This window comes from Caloenas nicobarica, chromosome 9 (assembly GCF_036013445.1).
Source record: "Caloenas nicobarica isolate bCalNic1 chromosome 9, bCalNic1.hap1, whole genome shotgun sequence".
Classification (NCBI taxonomy): domain Eukaryota; kingdom Metazoa; phylum Chordata; class Aves; order Columbiformes; family Columbidae; genus Caloenas; species Caloenas nicobarica.
Window position 1 is genome coordinate 21047292 of NC_088253.1, and position 20187 is coordinate 21067478.

The 20187-nt window shown below is 45.8% G+C and overlaps 1 protein-coding gene across 3 annotated transcripts; it reads left to right on the top strand.

The window, feature by feature from the left end:
- Nucleotides 1-70: 70 nt before the first annotated feature.
- On the top strand, nucleotides 71-19714 carry KLHL36 (kelch like family member 36). Of its 3 annotated transcripts, XR_010606674.1 has the most exons (6): nucleotides 3535-3710; nucleotides 3948-4029; nucleotides 8310-9383; nucleotides 10247-10404; nucleotides 16462-17179; nucleotides 18216-19714. XR_010606674.1 is itself a non-coding variant. In XM_065640835.1 (5 exons), exons 2-5 carry the CDS (start codon nucleotides 3970-3972, stop codon nucleotides 17015-17017), a joined length of 1848 nt encoding a protein of 615 aa, XP_065496907.1. In that variant the 5' UTR covers nucleotides 71-186; nucleotides 3948-3969; the 3' UTR covers nucleotides 17018-19714. The 3 variants fall into 3 exon arrangements, 2 of the variants coding, with proteins under 2 accessions (XP_065496907.1, XP_065496905.1); XM_065640835.1 differs by lacking the exon at nucleotides 3535-3710 and adding an exon at nucleotides 71-186 and having other exon boundaries at nucleotides 16462-19714; XM_065640833.1 differs by having other exon boundaries at nucleotides 16462-19714.
- The last annotated feature ends 473 nt before the right edge of the window (nucleotides 19715-20187 follow it).

A 20187-nucleotide genomic window follows, 5' to 3' on the forward strand; every position in this document is an offset into this window, starting at 1 on the left:
GGGGGCGAGGGCCCGGCGCTGTGATGCGTTGTGCGGCCGCTGAGATGTTTGCAGCCCCCCCGATGTTTTTGCAGCCCCCGCCGGGCGGGAGGAGGAAGGACGGAGAAACGATGCGCAAGATGGAGCGGGCGCGGCGGGGCCGGGAGCCGGGCCGGGCGCACGGGAGGTAGCGGAGCTGGAGGGCAGGTGAGGCGGGGGCTGGCGAGGGGACGGCGGGGGCTGGCGGGCGGTGTGGGCTGTGCCAGCCGGCCCGGCCCGGGCTGGGGCCGGGGAAAGCGCCCGGCGGCTTGTGCGGCTGCCCGGGGGGAGCATCGCCCGCTCCGCCGCGGGTGGGAGCCGGGGAGCGCTCCCCTCTCCATCCCTGCGGGGTGGTCCGGACCGTCACCGGGGGCCGGGAGGGTGATTTTAGGTCGTGGCAGCTCGCTGCTGCTTCAGGTGCGTGTGCCGGTGTGTTTTAGCCCGTTTCAGATGGAGCGATCTCCCCCTGCTGGACTGCGCTTCCAGCGCTGCCAGTTGAAAACGGAAAATCTAACCCAAATCAATACGCTAATGGGAGATGCTGGGGTTTAGGCAAAAGCATGAGGGTCGTCTGTAAGATTGCGCTTCAGTCCTCTGCCTACAGAAATAGAGACGGATCCTTTGCTTTGCTTGAAATAAATGTCTCCAGATGTTGTGCCCAAGGACCGGAGTTCCAGAAAACAGTTCTTGTGCATGTTAGTGGGTTTCTACTCTAAACCTGGGGGGCTGGATATTGCAGTTTTAATAAAAAACTACATTCCATTATAAAAAAGTATCACATTTTGTTTCTTTTAAAGTTTGCAGTGGGATGTTAATTATTTATTTCACATCAATGTGTTCTGAAAGGGAAGTCTGAACAGTGAGAAACCTCATTACCACATATAGTTACTCAGTGTTTCCAGACATGTCAAGCAACAAGATCACCAGAACATGTGTCAATTGTAAGATGCGTCGTTTTTCTGCCATACGATATGAACCCTAATCCTGCAGGCAGCTCCTTCCAGAGAGTCCTGAACGATGTGAGGTTCCCTGTAGCATCAGCGCCCAAAACACGAGTGAATTGCTGCAGTGCATCTGTGATGGAGATGAGGTCATAGGGAAGAGAGAAATATTTCTGAAGTCAGTACGAGTGTAGGACACGGCATCGGGGTGAATCACACTCAATATATCTATAGACTGCAGGCTCAAGGTGATAATCACGCATTAATAGGTCTGAATTTGTATTGATTTTCTTTTGGAACTGTCTTCAGAAACACTTTCTCTTTTGTAAAAGCCTTTGTGCTGACCATTATCTGCTCATAATCATTTTTTCATAGTCTGCATTTATCATCCTTTGGCGCTACCTCACTGCTGTTTATACCTGTAACAACCGCTGGTTGTCCTTGTCTCTTCGCGCTTGTTCCTCGGCTCCCGATGTTGCCTAGGGGAGAGGCGGGTGACTGAAATGTCATTTCCCTTGGAAGGACAAAACCTCAACCTTGTTTGGGTCTCTGTGGCCCAGTGGCTTGAGTGTTTGAATGATATTGATGAGGAACTTTATGCCTCACACTTTTAAGTGCCCGATTCAAACCTCGGAAATGCTTGGGACCCAGCCTCCTCTCTTTGCTTCTCTTCCTTGTCTTGGACACATTCTCATGGGTTTTTTTCTTATAACACACGGAGGAAGAGATACTGTGCTCAGTTTCATCAGGCTTTAACTAGAGAGGGGGAAATACCTACTTTTCTGGCTCTGTTTATCTCTGATTTGCTCTTCATATGGGATTTTGAGACCTCTGTCTTCTGTACATGGGTCTTTCCATCCTGTGCAGGAAGGTGTCACTGTCCTGGCAGGTCCATCTGTCCATCTCGCAGAGGAAGCACAGACACCAGAGAAAGTGAAAGGTCTTCCCTAAAAAAATGTCAGGCCTGGCCTGACCTTCAGCTGTCTGGACTCTCCTAATGAAATTCGGGAAGGGCCTGAGAACATGTAGAGGAGCTGAGCAAACAGGATGGTTCTGCACAGCCATGGCCCCCCAGGAGGCTTAGCTGCTCCCCTAAAACGTGTTACTAGATCCATCACACCTTTTTGCTTCTTTTCTGATCTTTCTATATGGCAGTCCCCAATCCTGCTTCTCCACCTGTGTCTTTTCTGTGCAGGAGCAGAGCAAATAATGGAGAGAATAATCCCCTCTTTCGGGAAGAGGCTGCTGTGAATTTACAGATCACAGCATTAGGTTTGTCACTAAGGTATTTTTTTGACCCAGACAGTCCAGGAATTGAGGGTCTTTATCCTGGGTCCCCACAGTCACAAGGGCTACGGGAGACCAGAGCTGGCAAAAATGCTTCTCATCTTCGGGCTCGATAATCAATTAGATGAGTAGAAACTCATCATCAGCTCCTTTTCTCCGGGATGGCTGAAGGACAGACACAGCGCCGGCACACTCTCCTTGCCCATCATCTTCTGCCCACGACAACGGCCCCGTCACCAGGTGGGACATGTGTCGACGCTGGGCTGTCCCCAGTGGGAGCAGATGGCGCTTGGACACACGGACAATCTTGCCGGCTGCTGCTTCTGTCCTGACGATAAACTCGGGAAGATACCCAGGAGGTCTGGATTAACAAAGGGGGTTTTTTTAACTTGTGGTGCTTTAGTGGAGACCATCGCACTGCCATGGGACTTGGTGGCAACTGCGTACAAAGGATTTGCTTCTTACTTCATCCCCGAAGGAGGTGTCCTGTCAGCCCCGCTGTTCACCAAGGTGCTTTTTATTAATTTTTAAGCCTCCTGGGCCTCAATCAATGAGAACAAGCCCTCCAGCAGCACGCACTGCTGAAGAGGTGCCAGTTGCTCGACATTTTTGAAATCGGATAAATTCATGCCTGGGTGAGGAGCAAGAGATGGTGACTGGGCTTCTGACTGTACTTGAACACGCACACACACGCTCTTGTTCTCTTTTTATTTTGCAAAATAACACCGCGGAGCATCCCCCGCTCGCTGCGACAGACGCCCCTGACACCGAGGGCTCGCAGGCGAGCACCAGCCCCGGCCCGGCCTGCGGCGGGGAAAGGCTCCGAGCCCTCCGGGGGGTTCCCGAGCCCTCCGGGGGGGTCCCCGCCGCCGAGCCCACGGCCAGCGCCGGCCGCCCCGCCGGGTCGCTGCCGCCATTCGCTCTCGGCGGGTCCGCGGAGCCGCCCAGGCCCTGCCCCGCGGCACCTCCCCCGGCGCCGGGTCCCGCCCCGCCGCGGTCCCGCCCCGCTCCGTCCCCGGCATTTCCTGGGCCGCCCAAGGCCGCGCCGGGCCCGGGGCGCAGCCCGCCCGCCCCGCCGGGCTCCGTCCGTCCCGCCGCCGCGGGGACGTTGCGGCTGCAGCTCCCGGAGGCTGCGGGGCCGGTTTTGAGGCCGCTTCCCCCGGGCGCCGCTGCCGCCTCCCGGTGTTTGCTGTTGCTTTGCTTCCACCCCATCCCCTCCCCCGCCCCGCTTTTTTTTTTTTTTTTTTTTATTTTTTTTTTTCGACTCAATAAACGCGGTGGATAAAGCGCGGCCGATGCGGCTCCCGGAGGCCGAGCCGGGCGGAGGATGAGCCGGCGCGGCGGGGCCCGCGGAGCCCGGAGCGCAGCGCGGTTCCCCGGGAAGGGTTCGCGGTGCGGAGCCCGGTCCTGCCGGCGATGGAAGGGAAGTGATTTCACCTCCGGCAGCTGTAGCGAGGACTAGCAGTAAGTAAATCACTTACCGACAATAACTACACGCTTGTCTTTGATTATACCCGAGCGCATACCCTCAACTTGTTGACACAACCAAGGGAGGAAAAAATATGGTTTTGACTCCATTTCCAAAGTGCAGGTTAGCATGTGCGGGTCTTATTAACGGTGTCATTTATTTAGCACGTTATGGTTTTTAGCAGCCCGAAAGGTTTTCTGTGCTGCTAACATCTTCCTTTGCTTTTGTTCTAGCGGTACGGCGGGTCAGCCGGTCATGGAGGGAACCAGGCAAACCAGGATCTGTCGTCCACACAAGATAAGCGAATCCTCAAAGGTTGGTATGTTTTGTGTTACCTACCAAAAAAGCAAGTTAAATAAATAACAAGAAGGGGTGTAAAGGCTCTCCCCTGGATGGGCTGTTTTGGAGGAACGTGGATATTTAGAGCTTTTAAAAAGAAGTGTGAAAACACTGGTCTACCCGCTCAAGTATTTTTGATAGAAGAAATTGCTACCTAATGATTTAAAAAAAAAAAAAAAGGCAACAGCAGCAAATGGGCATCTGCTCATCATGACTCATAACTGAAAAAAGAAACCCACGTTACTGCAGCACAGTACTTAGAGCACAAATTCAGTCATTAAATGCAATGTGTTTATTTGGGCGATTTTTCATACTCATCTATCTCATAAAATCCAAGCTAGTTACAGAAGCAAAGCTGGGATTACATATTAGATTTAGTCTTTGTTTTGTACAAGGTTTAAGTCTTGGTCCTGCAAACAGTAGTTATTCCAGGAAACTCAAGATGTTTTTTTAGGTTTGTGAGCTCAATTTTCTTTGTTTAGAATATCTGTGTACACAAATATGTTGAATTTAGTTTAGTTAGGAATCCACAGAAGTCCATCTTAGGTAGCTCTTCATGCAGGTCATCAGGATGATGACTTAAGATTTAGATGTAAATATCTGCTGTAATTACTGTGTTCACGGTGTGTCATACCAGTGAAAACTGCTTTTCTGTTCCACACGAGCACCAGGTTACAGATGCTGCAGAGCAGGGACCTTGTGCTACCGGCAACAGCTGGAGCAGAAAAACTTCTCAGTGCTGTCTCTGTCTTATCCAAGTCAAATGAGACAGATCTCGTTTTCTTTCGCATCACTAACGAGTAGTGGTGCCGCATTAGCAATCTGACAGAAATTGGATCTCTGAATCCAAGATGAGTTAAAATGCTGCTCTAATACAATTGGTTAAATAGGACTAATTTTTAAATGCATCCCTACCAGTATAATCTTGCTTCAAGTGCTGATCCTGTCTACTACTTAAATGGTTTAGTCTGAATGTAATAATAATTCATCACATTAAAAATTAATGAACTTGACAGCATTGTTTTCTTTTCTTGCGTAGACAGCATCTGTCACTATCTGCTAAACTTAGAATGACTAGATAGTGCTAAAGCTATTCTACAGAATATAAACAGCTTGAGAAAGATGTTCGTGTTTAGTATGAAATTAGTCTTGATTTTGAAATGTGTAGCTATCAGCTGTTATTTGCTCACTGCACGAATGAACTTGCTAAGTGGCTGAAATACGTTAATGTATTCTGAGTCCAACCAATGCCGTACGTAACGGCATTTTGTGCTGATTTCTGAAGTCGCAGCAATTCTACATGGCAACAAGGATTTCAGGAGTACAACTTGTCAGGCGTATTTGCGGTCAGGATTATGCTCCTGACTCGACAGTCAGCTCAGTAAGTCGGGATCTCTGGCAAATCTTATATTCTGGTGTAATCTTGTTATGTACGTGCACAATGATGGTATTAGAGAATATTAGAGAGAAATGATCAGCCACTTTACAGAGACGAGAGGGAATATGTTTTTGGTTTAATCCAATAACTGTCCCCCATGAGTCAGACTCAGAAGAGGGTGCTCTGTTATTGTCTGTTCATCCACTCTCCCTTAGCACAGTTGCCACAAATGGGCCGTTTGTCCTCTGCCATATTTATTCTCCTTCCCACGTCCCCCATCTCTGCTTGGGCTCCTGTATGATATCAACATTTCTCAAATTCAGAAAAATTAAGATTTAAAACTTTACAGTCCTTAAACTCCGCATCTTTTCTCTGTTACAGACCTCTGGCAGTTTTATTCCTCAGTGGAAGTTACTTTGTTGTCTGTGCCATAAATCCCTTTTTAAGTTTGGAGATATGATGAGGCAGTAAGGCAAACTTAAGAGTTTTGGCCCAGAAAACTTATTTATTGAAGCCTCTTCACTTGGATTGGTTTAACTCTGTATGCGAGCATGTATGAAGTTACTCCAAGAGGCTTTTTGGCAGTTTAGTCTCTGCTGTTTAGAAAAGAACGTAAGCAAAACTAAGAAACCACTGGGATGTCACGCTAAGAGCAGCGCATTTGGTTATTAATTTGGGTCTCTTTGCTGAAAGGCAGACATGGGGGATCAGGCTCCCGAGGTCGGTGTGAGCTCAGGATGCTTGGCTGCTGTCGCGTCTGGACAGTGGGGAGCTGCCTGCATTAATCTCGGTTATCTCATCAAATAAAAGTACAATTAGCAAATTATGTGCACGGGGTGCATATCTAGAGCAATGGTTGGGGAACGTTTCTCAGCCAGGTGGGTAGAGATGTTGCCTCACCGTGATTTAATGAACCCATTGATGGCTCAGCCAGACAGCAATAATCATGTGCTTTCTGTTTGGGAAACCGGGAAAGCCACAGAGGGTTGGGATTTCTAGAAGAAGCAACGGTTTGGGGAAGGAAGGGCTGAATGCCCCTCAGTTCCAGAAGGACAGGGAACTGCTGGAGAGAGTCCAGTGCAGAGCAACGAAGATGGTGAAGGGAGTGGAGCATCTCCCATGTGAGGAAAGGCTGAGGAGCTGGGGCTCTTTAATTGGGAGAAGAGGAGGCTGAGGGGTGACCTCATTAATGGTTATAAATATGTAAAGGGTGAGTGTCAGGAGGACGGAGCCAGGCTCTTCTCGGTGACAACCAATGGTAAGACAAGGAGTAATGGGTGCAAACTGGAACCCAAGAGGTTCCACTTAAATTTGAGAAGAAACTTCTTCTTGGTGAGGGTAACAGACACTGGCCCAGGCTGCCCAGGGGGTTGTGGAGTCTCCTTCTCTGCAGACATTCCAACCCGCCCGGACACCTTCCTGTGTAACCTCACCTGGGTGTTCCTGCTCTGGCAGGGGGGTTGGACTGGATGAGCTTTTGAGGTCCCTTCCAACCCCTGTCATTCAGTGATTCTGTGAATGCCTGAGAGGCTTGAAGAGACCTCAGGTCACCTGTGTGACTGTTTTCAATGAGGATACGGACCGAGACACCTTTCCAGGGCGTCACTTCTGGGACCGCAGCCTGAGGGTGCCGAACTGGGCAAGCCCCAGGGCGCTACAGCCAGAACTGTTCAGAGCCACCTTAGGTACGATACGAAGATGTGTTTCCTTTCCACCTCCTTTCATTTCTTTTACATGTTCTTACAGGCCCTGCAACTGGGCCTGTTTTGGATTTGGTAATTAAAGTTATGAATTTGCATTTAACTTAACCTGGCTTTTATTAAGAGCGATCACAAGGTAACCAGCTGTACCATCACACACACCATTCCTCCGGAAGGATGGTCCTTAAAGCTGCATCGCTTGACATGCTGGGGTGACCAACCCCTTCAATACGTGTCCTGCAGGACATGCGAGGGGTAACAGAAAACAGTCCCATTTTTGTTCTTCTCAAGACTGGTAACGCGAGTCTGTGAGAAAAAGGCAAATACTGGTTGCCTCAAAAGCTCTGTGGCACGTACAGAGCTGGTGGGAAGAATGTCTGGACCAGAGGGGTCCCAGAAGGGCACTTCATGGCTATGTTCTGAGGGCATTTTCCCCTTTCTTTAAAAGAAAAATACTTAGTCGTGTTCATTAAATCCAAAACTACCTCAGCTCCTGGAAGAAAGCAGTAATCTTATGGGAATAAGTTATCCACATCTGTGGCTTTGCACATAAATAAACAGCTATTATTTTTGAATGCAGCGTGTGTGCCTGGAATAATATGGAAAGAAAGAGAGGGATTTTCCCCTAACAAGCTCAGAAATGCAGAGTTCTGAAAAGATTGAAGAGGGGGGTAGCTGTCAAGCACTAACCCAAACAATACATGGGCTGGATGAAAATTTGGCATCCTGCTGCATGTGTGTCTCCCACTCCAAATATTTAGCGAGTAGCTTAGTTGAGAAGAACTCTGCAAGGAGTCATTTGGGGGATGAGGAAGAAAGGAAATGTCAGCACGATGTCTCAAAGACAATGCGTGGAAGAGTTTCAGAAAATTGTGCCTGTATAAATCATCAGGGAGGGGGTTTGGATGCAGCATTGTGGAGGAGGTAGAAGTAGATTATAACAAAAAAGGGGAGTAGGAAGCAGTAAAATTCTGCATAGGCCTTTCAAAGTGGAGATGAGGAGCTTGGGCTCTTACTATGTTGTTTGCCAACGGTGTCAAGTCAGAATTTATGATCAACATGCAACACAAGTAGGGTTTCTCTCATGTATGACTGCATCTAATGGGAAGACACTTTGTGCACACTAACATTTTTCTTGGTGAAAATAACATCTGCCTGATGCCGTTTGTTTATTCCAGGTGTACAGGTGGGATGACCACTCCAGTCTTGTTCTTCAGAGCCTGAATGAGCAGAGGCACCGAGGCCTTTTCTGTGACATTGTCCTCGTGGTGGACGAACAGCGAGTCCCTGCCCATCGGAACCTCCTCGCTGTTTGCAGTGACTACTTCAACTCCATGTTCACCATTGGTATGCGAGAAGCCCACCAAAAAGAGGTCGAACTTTTTGGAGCCTCTTACATTGGTCTGAAGGCCGTGGTGGATTTCCTGTATGGCAGCGAGCTGTCTTTAGATGGAGGCAACATCGACTACGTGCTGGAAACAGCTCACCTGCTGCAGATCTGGAAGGTGGTTGACTTCTGCTGCGAGTATCTGGAGAACGAAGTCAGCGAGGAGAATTACCTGTACCTGCAGGAGCTCGCCTCCATTTACAACCTGAAGCGCCTTGATTCCTACATCGATTCTTTCATCCTGCAGAACTTCGGTACGCTGTCTTTCACCCCGGACTTCCTGCAGAACATTTCCTTGCAGAAGTTGTGCCAATACCTGGACAGCAGTGACGTGCAGCAGGAGTGTGAGCACGACCTGCTCCAGGCTGCCTTGCAGTGGCTCACCCAGTACCCAGAAAGGGAGAATGAGGCTTACCAGGTGCTAGATAATATTCATTTTCCCTTGATACCTAAAAGTGATCTTCTCCATCGAGTCAAGCCTGCCGTCTGCTCTCTTCTTCCCAAAGAAGCCAACTGCGAGGGGTTCATCGAGGAAGCGGTGAACTATCACAACAACGTCACGGCTCAGCCGGTGCTGCAGAACAAGCGGACGGCGCTGCGGACCTGCGAGGAACGGCTCCTCTTCGTAGGGGGGGAGGTTTCCGAACGGTGCCTGGAACTGAGCGACGACACCTGTTTCTTGGACGTCCAAAAGGGGCAGTGGGTGGCAGAAACGCCTCTCCCAGCCCGACGAAGTCACCACTGCGTCGCAGTCTTGGGAGGCTTCATCTTCATAGCCGGAGGCAGCTTTTCAAGAGACAATGGAGGGGATGCGGCTTCGAATCTCTTATATAGGTATGATCCCCGCTGTAACCAGTGGATAAAGGTGAGACTTAAGCTGTATTATTTCTCTGTTTAAAAGTCCTTAATGCGTAGAGTGTTTTCTTCTTTTAGGTGGAGGGACAGGGCTTGTTAGAATAGCCAATGTAACAATGCTTGCAAGTGGCAAATCAAGTTATTTAAGTTGAAAAAGCAGCTACTTGAATCCTTTGTGGGAATGCTTAAGTTGCATAAGCAGCGAAAGACTTTGAGGCAGATTTTCAGCTTCACTTGGGAATTGGGCATCTCATCTGTGAAATTCTTGGTCAGCAAACACCTGCAACTCTTTAGATTGCTTTTGGGAATAATGCTAGAGTGGACTTACAGACGCGATTGCTTAGTTCATCTTTCTCAAGCTGTAGCACATACAAATAAATAAAAATATGGGTCTGATATAAAAAGAATATGTCTCTGCCACTTGCCAAATGTGTCTGTGCTAAATGTCTCTTCGAACAAGCTATTCACCTCCAGTCCTGCTGTAAAACCCTGCAGCCAGTGCAGGACCTATCAAATATTACACTGTTCACATATTTTGAACCAATTGTCTTGTGTGGTTTGGTTGTGTTTCTGATTGATGCAATTTATATTTCTTGCAGAGTTTTGGAAGGAGGCCTGTGTAACACAAACCTTTATAGAGTGACTGTCTTTGAGATTTTTTTATGTCGTCCCCTCTTTTTGTAAAGAAGTGCTATGTAACCTGCGACTGCAGAAAAACAAAAGTATTTTATGAGTACAATTGATCAAAACCAGTAGCTCTCCTTTCAAATAAATGGGAAGAAGCAAATTCTGTCCTCAGACATGAATATATATTAATTCAGCTTGCTTACCAGGTGTTTGAAAATGTCAGCATGTTATATTTTTTTCTCACAGGTTGCTTCTATGAGACAACGCCGCGTAGATTTCTACCTGGGAGCTATTACCGACATGCTGGTAGCTGTTGGTGGCAGGAATGAAAATGGGGCACTTTCTTCAGTCGAGACCTACAGTCCTCAGAAGGATTCATGGTCCTACATAGCAGGCTTGCCAAGGTAGGAGATGTTTGGAAAGCCATCCCACGCTTGGAGAATGGCGGTAGAGCGAGCTCGTGTGACTTAAGCGGATGAATGGGTGTCGCTAGAAGGGAGGCAAGGGATCTGTAACCAACACGTATGAGCAAGTGACAAACCACATCAGCATCTGGTATTTGAGCAGCCATCTCTTCCAGGCAGTCAAGTGTCAACTTGATTGATTTTAATGCTTGTCCTGAGGTACATCTGAAGGATGGAAGAGCCCTTGTAATTTCACTCTACTATTCTTGAGATGTTTTTCCTGAAGTCACTTGAAATCAAGTCTTTTCAGAGGCACTGTTTACATCTTGATCAAAGGCTTTTGTTATTTATTTGGCCTTTGTCACCTTGTTTTGCTTGTTTTCCTTGCAAGGTGTTTCTTTCTGGCTGCTCAGGTTGGCTATTACAAATAAACCACGTTTACCTGTATTAAAAATACAGGTAACCCGGGCAAATATGACCTTTCTTTCTCTCAGTATGAGTTAAAACTTAGCTGCTGTACTTTTAAGAGGCTTTAGTACTGCAGCTCAGCTCTCCTTGTAACAGCAGCATGCGACATTGCTCCTGTCTTCAATCAGTGTTTGAGCAGTGACTTGGTAAGAGTGATACCACAGCGTTTCATTTGCAAGCAGTTGTTCAGATTTAGTAATATTTCACATTTATGGAAATTACAGGAGTATTGACTATACGAATGGTATTCTCATGATGGCTGAAACCTGCAACTTCAGCAGCAGCGCTTGCTTGCTTAGTGGCATCACGAACAAGATTCTTGCAAGAGTTCTGAGTTTTTCCCCTTATTCCCTGAGCTGCAGAGCCAGAGGCAGCCAGTGAAGGCACAGGAGCCTGGTGCCCGGTTCTATTTTGGGCAGGTGCTGCAATGCAAGTCTGATCTGGGTTAACAGCTGGGCTCGAGCGCTCTGCAGAACCAGGATGCTGGTTTCTGGTTTATTCCTGCTCACGTAGACAGATCTAGACATGGAGGTTAAACACCACAATTTTTCCTGAGTTTGAAGCTGTGTTTGAGAGTTTTCAGTTCCTAAGCCTTTCTCTTAATTAGGGTGACCTGTGAGATCCCAGTAACATCTCATAGATATTGTAACACAGCCTTTTATTTAAAAAAAAAAAAAAACCAAATGTTTTTTCAAAGAAATGTAGATGTGACCTGACTGCCTTGTATGTTGTTAGAAAAACACTCACCTTAGAACAGATATGGATTCTTTTTCCCCAGCATATAAGGGGAAGCTTGCAGACAGCAAGCTGTCTGAACACGGACAGCTTTTCTGCGTGTTCTTACTGCTACCTGTGTGTTGGCTTTGTGAATTTTGCAGCTGCAGCATTTAAAAGTGAACTTTGGTGTGTGTGGGGTGTGAATTTTTTTATTAGAGTCCCTAGTTGACCCACTTGGACTTGGCAAAAGTCCCCCTTGTGGGACAGATCCCACTTAGGTTGACTTAGCTGGTTGCTGAACTGCAGGGTTAGACCGTTAACACGATGACTACTGAGGTTGTTGCTGCATCCCAAAGAAACAGTTCAGCATCCTGTCCTCCTGCCTGCTCTGTCCTTGTCCTGTGCTGTCCCTTAGAATCATAGAATCATTTCAGTTGGAAGAGACCCTTGGGATCATAGAATCCAACCATAACCTAACCTAATTCTAGCACTAAACCATGTCTAGCACTCACCTAATTCTAGCACTAAGAACCTCGTCTAAACGCCTTTTAAACACCTCCAGGGATGGTGACCCTTGTGCCAGCTCAGGTGTTTGTGCAGCTGCATATTGAGCTGCTGGATAGTTCTCACTTTTCCATGTTTTAATAGCTGCTCTTTTGCATGTTACTATGTCTCTAGTTAGATCTTAGCGGACACTTAGTACCTTCAGATTTTCTGTCTTTTTGTTGCTCCTTCTCCTGTTTGAGAACTACTGTGTTGGGCAAAAATGGGCGCAGAGGTGGCCAACAGAAAGAAACCTCTCTGGATGCGGGGGCATGCGGGTGCTGCTGGAGCACAGAGATGTGGCTGTTGCAGGGATCTGGACACTCCTTCCCTGATGTGCCTCAGATGGGTTTGCTGACAGCAAAGGAAGGATGAGAGAGAATTTTGTGATCTATTCACAACTATAAGAAAGCCTGCTAGCTAGAATTCCTTCTATGTACTTCTATTTTCCCTTCAAAATACTCTTGATCTGGTCTCTGTTTTGCTCCCCACCATGTGCTTTTGTTCCTCAAACTGATTTTAGTTAGTTTTTACCCAAATTACGTCTTCCCCAGCCCTATCCTAGCAGCAAATCATTTCTCCTCATGTAGAAGAAATCAGAAGCTCCAATCTTCTGCTTCCTGATTGTCCGATCAGGTAACACATCCCAACACAGCTGCTTTGTTTCCTGCATTTTTCTGTCGTCTTCCCTCCGAAGAGAAAATGTGCGGGTTTTTTGTCCTCTCGGGTGCACGGCCACCCGAAGCAGCTCCCTGGTGGTGTTTGTGCCAGCTCTGAGCCAGCAGCTGCCTGGAAGACCATTCCCTGGAGCAACAGGCACGCGTTGACATCATCCTGAGGTGGTTTGATTGGAGCTGTGTGGCGTTGAACTCTCAAGGGTTTATATTTGTTAAAGCTGCTTCTCCTCCGAACATGCAAAAAATGGTTTTATTTTTATTTTTTCTTCCCAAGGTTTATAGCTTGCTGTGTGTGGAGATTTTCGGGGGCAAGGCAATGGTTGGGTCTTGAATAGAGGGGCCTCCTGTCCGCTGCCAAATCCTCTGTGTTGCTGCCCACAGCACAGTCGTGCTCCTCCCAGGAAGAGCTTTGCAAGCTCTTTTTTATCTCTCCTTCTTCCCACCCCCTTCCCCACCCCAACATGGTCAAAACAACACGTTGTTTTCCCTAACCGCTTTCTTCGAAAGAGCAGAGCTGTTTTGACTGAAATAATGCTGTCTCATTGGAGAAGAAAACAGCATCTTGAGGCAGATGCTCAATGTGGAAAACTTCAGCCAAGCGATCTAAAGGATGGACCTGGTCCAAGTTTGCTCCAAGTTAATTTTGCCTGACTCTCTTTAGGGCCCTTGGTTGTGCGATGCTGTTCCCATTCTTCAGAGAGGTCCGATTTGGGCTTTTTTTTTGCCGTTTTCCCAGGCTCTTTGGGAGCAGTTGCTGCCATAGTTTCTAGCCCAGAAGGGAGCAGCGGTGGCTGACAAGCTTGGCAGAGCAGAAGCTGGTGCAATGTGTTCTCATCTTGAACAGACTGTGAAAAAGCCTGCTGCAAACATCACTGAAATTAATTGAGTGGCCCTAGGTTAAAGTTTGGCAGAACAACTGAAAGCAGTTGCGTGAGGAAATGTGTTGGAACAGGTTAACGAGTGATGGTATCTGTTCTACCAGTTGGGTCATGAATAATCTCGCAGGGTTGCAACAGGTGGACACTGAGATTCAGAGCAACCACAGCTCGCCTGGACTTTGGTCGAAGCTGGAGATCCCTAAGGCTTTATCGAGTTAGGCCAAGTGTTCTTTTGTTTAAGAAAAGAAATGGTAGATTTTCTAGCATTGAACAGTGTTACTGTGTCAGAAACTGTAATTTTTGCAGCATTTTATCTAGGTAAGTTATTAAAAAATGGTAACTGGCTCTAGCAGATGTTCTGAATCCAAACTTCTTTCTCCTTAGTGCCTTTATGTTTTTCTGGCCACTCTCACAGGTAATGCTGCCAAAATGCTCGATGCTTTCTGTTGGAGGATGTCTGGACTCACTGTATTGAAGTGTCCTGTTCTGTTGCACGTTTAAAAATGCCCTGTTTCAGCCACAGGGCTTGCAGAAAGGATTCTTACTCATTGTTTTCAGTTTCTGTGTTATATTTCATGTGCTTTTCTATTACTGTGAAGTGGGGTATGTGAAATTTTAGGTGAGCTTTTCAGAAGTCAGGCAAAGTGAAACACCTCTGGTGTAACTCTCTCTTATCTGACACTACCTCCACAGTGGAGTGCGCTGCACATCCTCCAGGTAGCTTGCTGGTTAGATGTGGGTTTAAAATCAGTGCAGTTTGAGAAAGAAAATGAATTCAAGTTTGCCCATCCTACATCCCAAATAGGTTGTCTACTTTTTAAGACCCATTCCTGTGTATATAGAGAAGTAAAGACTCTACCAACCAGACTGGGTGCCGCTTGGAGACGTATGCTCCCATTTCTTGTCTCTAAGAGACCACAAACAAGGCAGAGCGGCATCCATGTGCACGACACCTGCCCAAGCATTTCTGGCTGGTGCAAAAGCTGGAGCGTGTGTGCTCAGGGTATTTCATGTCAAACAGGGGCACCAGCCCTGAGTTATGTGCTTCCACGGTTAGGCAGATGGTGAGCTGTGGTATTTTTGAGTTGCCTTGTTGGATAAAGTCATATAACTATGCCTTAGTCCTCTCTTTTTTCCTTTCTTTCCTTTTCCTGAGTGGCTAAGAAGCCATGCGGTTCTGAAGTTATCCCTTCAAGGTCTCCAGGGATGGTGCTTCAGCCCCTGTAGTTGCAAGGTCTGTCCTGGCCACTCCATATTCTTAGACCAAGCATGTCAAGGATTTTTCTGTTTCTTGTAGCAGGAGCCTGTTAAAATATCTGATGCAGACACTGGTCAGGGATCAGAAGCTTCAGTAGGCATCTAGAATAGTAAACATATTTTAGCTTTTCTCAGAAGTATTGTGCTTTCAGGGTAAACGTGGGTTTTCTTTTCTATTCCACCTTTTCCCTTGGCGCAAAAGCGCTTGGCACCGAGGTGTGTGGAAGAAGTTATGATACAGTTTGTGTAGCTGAGACAAATGATTACTGTGTGAAATAAAAACAGCTCAAGGTTCTCTCCACATTGAGTTTTGAGCGTGTTCGGGCACGGTTCAAAAGCATTCCAGGCTAAAGTAATGCTAACATAGATTTGTCTGCTGTAGAGGTTGAGTTGTCTTGAGTCCTTGACTACAAAGGATGGTAGTAGAGGGAGCGAGTGCCACGTGGTGAGTCCATTGCTCTGCAGCCCTGTGGGTATTAAATTGTTTAGGCTCTTTGTACCCAGTGTATGAGCTGGTTTGCTGTGGCTGGTGCTGCCTCTTGACACCTCCCCATGCCCAGGAAAAGATAAAAAGGCATTTGCAGGAAGGGTATGTTTAAAGAAGCCAAGGCTGGTCCTTGCCTTAGCATTCCACTTCTAAGAGTTCAAAAGGGTTTGGTCAGAAACATCCTAATGTGAAGTTAAGAACAGCCTCAAGATTTAGTTTTGTGGTGGCTTTATTACGAGTGATCAAAGGGGTTTTCTGTCTGCCCTGTGGAAACAGCATGCATGATGCTGGTTTCTACCATCTCCTTTTGTCTTATTTCGCACGTGGACTCTGGTGTATGATTGACTGAGGTCTGTTGCCTTGTCTTGGGGTGACCAAAGAAATTATCACCTGTATAGCAGAAGTGGTAGAACAGTTGGATAGCTCATGAAAAGGACACTCTATGTATCATGACTGCAAAAAATCTGGGCTGTGAACACTGATGGGTAAGAAATGTGATTTGTGATCCTGAAGCTGTGGAAGTGGAAGCCAGCGGTAGTTTTCTTGTTGTTTTTTCTTGGTTAACTGCTACTAGTAAGTCTGAGAGGTATCATGATTATTTCCTCTTTCTGTCATAGAAACCCTTGCTGAGATGTGGATTTTTTCCTCTCTGGCCCTCTCAGACTGATCCAACCCAAGCACTGGAGCAGAAAAATGGGAGCGAAGGCCATGCCAACTAGAGCAGGATGGGTTCCCTCTTGTATGACACACTGTAGAGGATACCTAAAAAAGTGATTGTCATACCTTAGCGCTCTGTAGCGACCAGGTATGAAAAGGATGCCTCAAAAAGTGATTGTCGTACCTTAGCACTCTGCAGCGCAGAGTGGAGCAGTATGAATAAGAATAGTTACTGGATAACTAACAGGATTAGGGATTCTTCTGTCTTCAGTTACTGTTGATTTTCTTTAGTGCCAGTACTTGTTGAATGCTTGTGTATCTTGTTAAAATCTCTAAGTACTAAGTTGGGATCATTTTTGTTTGCCTGTCCTAGGTTTACCTACGGCCACGCTGGAACAGTCTACAAGGAATTTGTGTACATTTCAGGAGGCCACGATTACCAAATTGGCCCTTATAGGAAAAACCTGCTGTGTTACGATTACCGCACGGATGTTTGGGAGGAGAAGAGGCCGATGATCACTGCCCGAGGGTGGCACAGCATGTGCACCTTACAGGACAACATCTACTCCATCGGTGGCAGCGATGACAACATCGAAACCATGGCTCGTTTTGACATTCTGAGCGTGGAGTCGTACAGCCCTCAGTGTAACCAGTGGACCAGAGTTGCTCCTCTCTTGCAAGCGAACAGTGAGTCAGGGGTGGCAGTTTGGGAAGGGAAGATTTACATCCTCGGAGGCTACAGCTGGGAAGAAACAGTCTTCTCCAAAACAGTCCAGGTTTATGATAAGGAGAAAAATAAGTGGTACAAAGGAACTGATTTACCCAAAGCAATTGCTGGTGTGTCTGCATGTGTGTGTGCATTGAAACCCAAAACTGAGGACAAGAAGAAAAAGAAGAAAACAAAAAAACATCAAGATCGAGGAAGATGACTACTTCTGGATAACCACCCTTGGATGGTGGACTCCAACAGAACTTTGTATTTAATCATTTCTATATAACCTTGATTCTTTCTTTTTAAACAGCGGGGAAGGCATCTTCTGAAGCCTCAAATGTACAGTTGAATGTGGTTTTGCTTTAAGCTCATGTTCAAGGTAAAAACAACAAAAGAAACCAAAAATACCCCCTCCTGCTATATAAAGGGTGATATGGTGAGAGAGGTTACACTCCGCTCTGGAATGTTAAGGCTTAGTCTTTTACTTCTGTGGTTCATGGTATTTCCAAATACATCGTATGATATTGACATTTTTAAAATAAGGTTGAATATGCTGCTGAGACAACAATGTCAAGGGGGAGGAGGCAGTTACAGAGCAGTTCAAAGGAGTTCAGAAGCAACTGCTAAGAAATAGTGAAATGGATCTTCGATGTTGTAAATCTTGAGTTTTTGTGATGTTAAATTTCATTTACAATACATTCTTGAGTTGTTAGTGTCAGATTTCTGGAACACACGAGTGTTCGAAGAGGATATTGCTTTTGGTCAATGCAGGTCAGATCAGTTTGAAGAGCAAATAACTCTGCTGTACTCTTAGGATTACGAAGACCTTACTATGTGGCTGAAGAATAGACGGGATTGACTTGGGCTTGGATTGATAACGTGTGAGCTTCGAAATCTGGGAAAGGTCACGGGACTTTGGCATCCAAACATGATAGCAAGTTTTTCTTAGGCTTTAAAATATGCCCCAGAAGGAGGAAAAAAAAATATATATCGAAGAACTTGAGAGAAGACTTGAGGATTTGGGTGGAAACTGTACAATTTGCCTTGGGCTTTAAAGCAGATGGAACTGATAGGAGCTCACTGTGAGTTTGGGGTTTGCTGAATCGGGTAGTGGTGAGGAGGGATGGAGGAGGATCCTTCAGGTGAACTGGAAATAAGATGTTTCTCCCCAGCCTGACCAGGCTGAAAAAAATGGGATCCACTTCACTGGACTGGGCTCTCACAGTGGTCACATCTAATAGCTGGTATGAACAAGAGCCCATATGGGACTTGTCAGCTGTCAAAAAATTTATTAACCCAGGATTATTAATTGGGGTTCGGTAATCCTGAAGAACAGCAACTTGTTTTTTTACCTGAGCTCATAGCTCACACTTTCCTTTTTCTTTTTTTTCTTTTTTTTTTTTTCTCAAGTTCAGTATGTCTTTTCATGAGAGCAGCCTTTTGTGATGGAGTTGGCAGGGACTTGAAGCCACGGCTCATCAGGAACGCAACCGAACACCTTCCCGTGCGAGACAGGGGAAACCCAAAATAAACTCAGGACTGTGTTTGGGATCCAGACAGTGGGACTGAACTGAAAATCGTCTGTTAGATCCTCTGTGTCACACTATCCTCTGCATTCCAAGTCAGGAGCTTTCAGGCCCAAGTGTTAGTCCACCGCCTCTACAAACACAGCTGATTCTGCTGCAGATATTAAAATTCCCCGACTGTCTGGCCAGCTTTCAGGCATTCACCCTGGGGCATTTGACAAATGCACCTCTGATTTGCAAGAAGTCGATCACCAGCAATCCGATACAACCACTTCAGTTACTGTCATCATGCCAGGCCACAGACTAATATTCCTCCTTCCCAAAAGAAATTTTTAGAAAGTTTTTAAAAACAACTTTTGTACTTTTTTATAACGCATTTTGCTAACTCAGTCTCTTGTTTGCCAGATATTATTTACTATAGAAGCTACTGCTCTGTCATTGTGACCCCGTTGTTGCTGTCAGGAACTCATCATTCGGTGGATCTTTTAGTTTTGGTGTGGTTGGGGGGACGCGATGCAGCTGTTGGGGCAGCGCTGCCGTTCTCAGCGTGGTCAGGCGGGCTCTTCCCGCTGGTCCAGCTCGCAGACAGGCGAATAAACACGCTTTCTTTGCAGCTATTGGGGATCTGCTGAGTGGATTTCAGGGGCTTTGGTTGAACGTTCTGCTGGGGAACTGTTGATTGTTGCTGTTATTTCTGCCTCGGTCCTTTCACATCTCCTTTGTGCACCATAACCATGTATTTCAGATTTGCCTTTTTTTCCATCTGGTGTTAATACAGCTGATGTCCTGCTACCTTTTTTTTTTTCCTATTTTATTTTCAACTATTTACCTCAGTAATTGGAAAACACTAAGAAAACATTTTTGCACTTAATTTCATTTGAAGCTCTTGTAAATGGAAGACCTCTTAGATATATTACAAGAACATATTTGTATTGAAAGAGGTACCTCTGAATAAATTTCTGCAGTACAAGGAAGTTACAGGTTTCTTCTTCAGTGCTAAGACAGGATTTAAGAAAACTAGTTGAAATTAATTTAGTGAAACTCCTTGAGGTCTCTTTGCTATTTAAAAAAAAAAAGCCTCAGGAGTTAGTCTTTCATTTGCATTAATGGATTTATTTTAAAGCCTTTGTAAACTGCATGAGGTAATGGTTATTCTTTTTTAAATCCTAAAAATTTAAAAAAAAAGAAAAAAACCCACCACAAACATTTTGGTTATGACAAACTCATTAATGAGTTATTTGGACCTTTTTGTATCTGAAACCCTTGCAATGTTGACTGACAACTACTTAACATTTTGGGACATTTTCATGTGTAAGTATAGAATGAAAATTTCAAATAATTCCTTTGTTTCTGTTAATGGGTTGCTTGTTACTATATCCCCCCTTTTACCGTGTTCATGTATTACATTAATGTCTGGAGACAATAAATCCAGTTTAGAATATTGTATTCATCACCATCTGACTTGTGTATTTATTTAACTGAGGTTTTCCTTTTTGATAAATTGGAAAGAAGTAATTCTGTAATTATTTTTAGGTGGCATTGATAATGGTGGAAACATTTTCATAGGCAGAAACTAATTGTTTCAATATAAAGCAGAAACATAACTTATTTGGCTAATCCACCTTTTCTGCATCATGCTCCAAACAGAAATTACTTTTCACATTTTTTGCAGCTGTCACAAAGGACCCAGTTTATGTAGTGGTTTCAAAGACAGTATGTAATGGGGAATAGATAAACACAGTTCTGACTTCATAATGTTAATTATGTAGGCAAAATATAACCCCAGTACTCATCAAAGTGAGCTTTATTTTTCCTGGTCTGTTTATTGTCCCTTGCAAACTAGAGGCTATTGGTGAGATGG

Excerpts from the sequence above, each read along its gene's own strand:
- KLHL36 (XM_065640835.1), top strand. The coding sequence starts at position 3,970 with ATGGAGGGAACCAGGCAAACCAGGATCTGTCGTCCACACAAGATAAGC. Across the intron at positions 4,030-8,309 it reads AGATAAGCGAATCCTCAAAG|GTGTACAGGTGGGATGACCA; the intron begins GTTGGTATGTTT and ends TGTTTATTCCAG. Across the intron at positions 9,384-10,246 it reads GCTGTAACCAGTGGATAAAG|GTTGCTTCTATGAGACAACG; the intron begins GTGAGACTTAAG and ends TTTTTCTCACAG.